This window comes from Vanderwaltozyma polyspora, genomic scaffold (genome assembly GCF_000150035.1).
Source record: "Vanderwaltozyma polyspora DSM 70294 KpolScaffold64 genomic scaffold, whole genome shotgun sequence".
NCBI classification, from domain to species: Eukaryota; Fungi; Ascomycota; class Saccharomycetes; order Saccharomycetales; family Saccharomycetaceae; genus Vanderwaltozyma; species Vanderwaltozyma polyspora.
In genome coordinates this window covers 1-2,197 of record NW_001834418.1, presented here as the reverse complement: position 1 = coordinate 2,197, position 2,197 = coordinate 1, and the positions used below count along the sequence as shown (strand labels likewise).

The following is a 2,197-nucleotide window of genomic DNA, read 5'->3' as shown; positions in this document are numbered from 1 at the left end:
GAACCCAAAAAAGAGAACCTTTGGGGGGGTAAATTTTACCGCAAATTCCCGAAGGAATTTTCCTTTTAATAATTTAAAAAACTCTTTCTCAAATTTGAGCCCTCTTACCATAAAAAAAATGTAGGCCTTGTGTTGAGAAAAAACAACAAAGTTTCCAGTTTGGTTTGGAATTCCGGACCCTTTTCCGGTAAAAGTAACCGGATAGCCCTTACCTTCACAGGGCCTTTTAAGATGAGTTTTTTTGTAGTGGTGTAGCCCACCCAATGGGGATGAAGGTCTTTTTTGTTGAGGTTTGAATTCCCCGTTTGTCCCAGATGACGGGAATAAGGAAAGAGGTTTTGTCATTGATTTTAAAAGGAAAGACGCTAATAGATAACTGACATGACGTATATAAAGGGCTTAGTTCCGAAAGTAAAGATATTCACTTTTTTTTTAAACAGAAGACCATAGAAATCCTTATATATTAATACTCCCGTATAGCTATTATAATAGTTAATTAACCTCATAGAGCTTTATAACTAGTAACCTTAAGTATTTACTTCTACGGCTTGTTTCCCTAGATAAATACTTAATACATTGATATTCAATATTCCGGATCAAACAATACAAAATAATTATTTTGTGAAGCAACTAAACAATTTGTGAAGCAACTAAACAATTTGTGAAGCAACTAAACAATTTGTGAAGCAACTAAACAATTTGTGAAGCAACTAAACAATTTGTCAAGCAATTAAACATTTTGTTAAACCTTAAGTAATAAGATTAACAAGATACACAACCACATACCCTTTTCATAAGTTATAAACCCAGAAGAAAACAACCAAAAATGGAAGCTTCAATCAAAGCTTTACAAGAATCAATCGAAGCATTGAATGCTAAGATGGATGAAAGACAACAAGAAGATCTTGCTTATAGAGCCAAGATCCAACAAAGTTTCGAAGCTATGAACACAATGAATACCGACTTAGCAACTAAATTATTGGAATTAAAAACCAAAGATGACGAAGAAAGAAAAGTTTTAAAAGAAGCATCAATTGAATTTACCAAGTTTCAAAAGGAGCAAGAGGAAATTAAAAAGGAAGCTAAAGAACTAGGTGTTGAACTAAAAGAAGAAAGAAAACACGCTGAAGCAATCTTGAAAATGGAAGAACAAGCTTTACAAGCAAAATTCGAAGAAGAAGACAAGAATTTAGAAAACCTTAGAGACGGAATTGCTGAAGAAGTACCAAAATACCTTCAAGAATTCAGAGGTGAAATAATTAATCAAGTGAACAACCTGATTGCCGAACAAGACAATCCAACTCAAGGGAAGATTAACAATAACGAGAAACTACAAAAGGAAAAAATACTATTATCAAAAATTAAAAAACACTCATCTTCAATCATAATTGATGAAGACAACCAAATCATTTTGGAATGCACCAAAAGATTTACTGACGCTAATCTAACACCTATAGACACAGACGAAGTGGTAGCTCTTAGTCCGGTTTTTCCCATCCAACAATCTAAAGATAAGATTAGGATTATAACGGATCTGAGAAAAGTCAACACACATTTGCTGTACACACCGAGACCAATACCTCCAATACAACACATTTTTAGCAACCTTGCTAATAAAACCATTTTTTCTTCACTGGATATTCGAAAGGCTTACCAACAGATACCAATACAAGGAGACAAATTAGGCCTTATCACAGAGCTTGGCAGTTATAAATTTAACCGCTTGCCTTATGGTTTAGCTTCTGCTCCCTACTGGTGGGGTGAATTCATTCAAAATATCCTTAAACAACTACCCCAATCCAAGGACACCATAGTATCCTATTACTACGACGACCTTATCATCGCTTCTTCCACTATCGCAGAGCATTACACTACTTTAAAACACATCATGGCCCTGTTAGCAGAAAATGGCCTATCCCTCAGCTATGAGAAAATCCACATTGCACAACCCAAAGTATTGTTCCTCGGCTACGAAGTATCGCATAACCGCCTGGCCATCGATAAAGAGAAGAAAAATACCATTGCCAGATGGGTTTTACCCGAAGACAAGAAAGCCATCGAGAAATTCACCGGTTTTGTTAATTTTTTACGAAATTTCATACAAAACGCTTCTCAAATACTGGCCCCGTTCTATAGTTTTGCTACAAACAAACCATCCAATCATGAAAAAACAATTCTTCAAAAGGCTATGAAAAAG

At 35.1% G+C, this 2,197-nt stretch overlaps 1 protein-coding gene across 1 annotated transcript; it reads left to right on the top strand.

The window, feature by feature from the left end:
• Positions 1 to 826: 826 nt before the first annotated feature.
• On the top strand, positions 827 to 2,197 carry Kpol_64p1 (Tkp3 protein; the record flags this gene model as incomplete). The annotated part of the gene is made up of 1 exon (XM_001642099.1): positions 827 to 2,197. A coding segment is annotated over one exon (1,371 nt), but the record flags the coding sequence as incomplete, so codon positions are not given.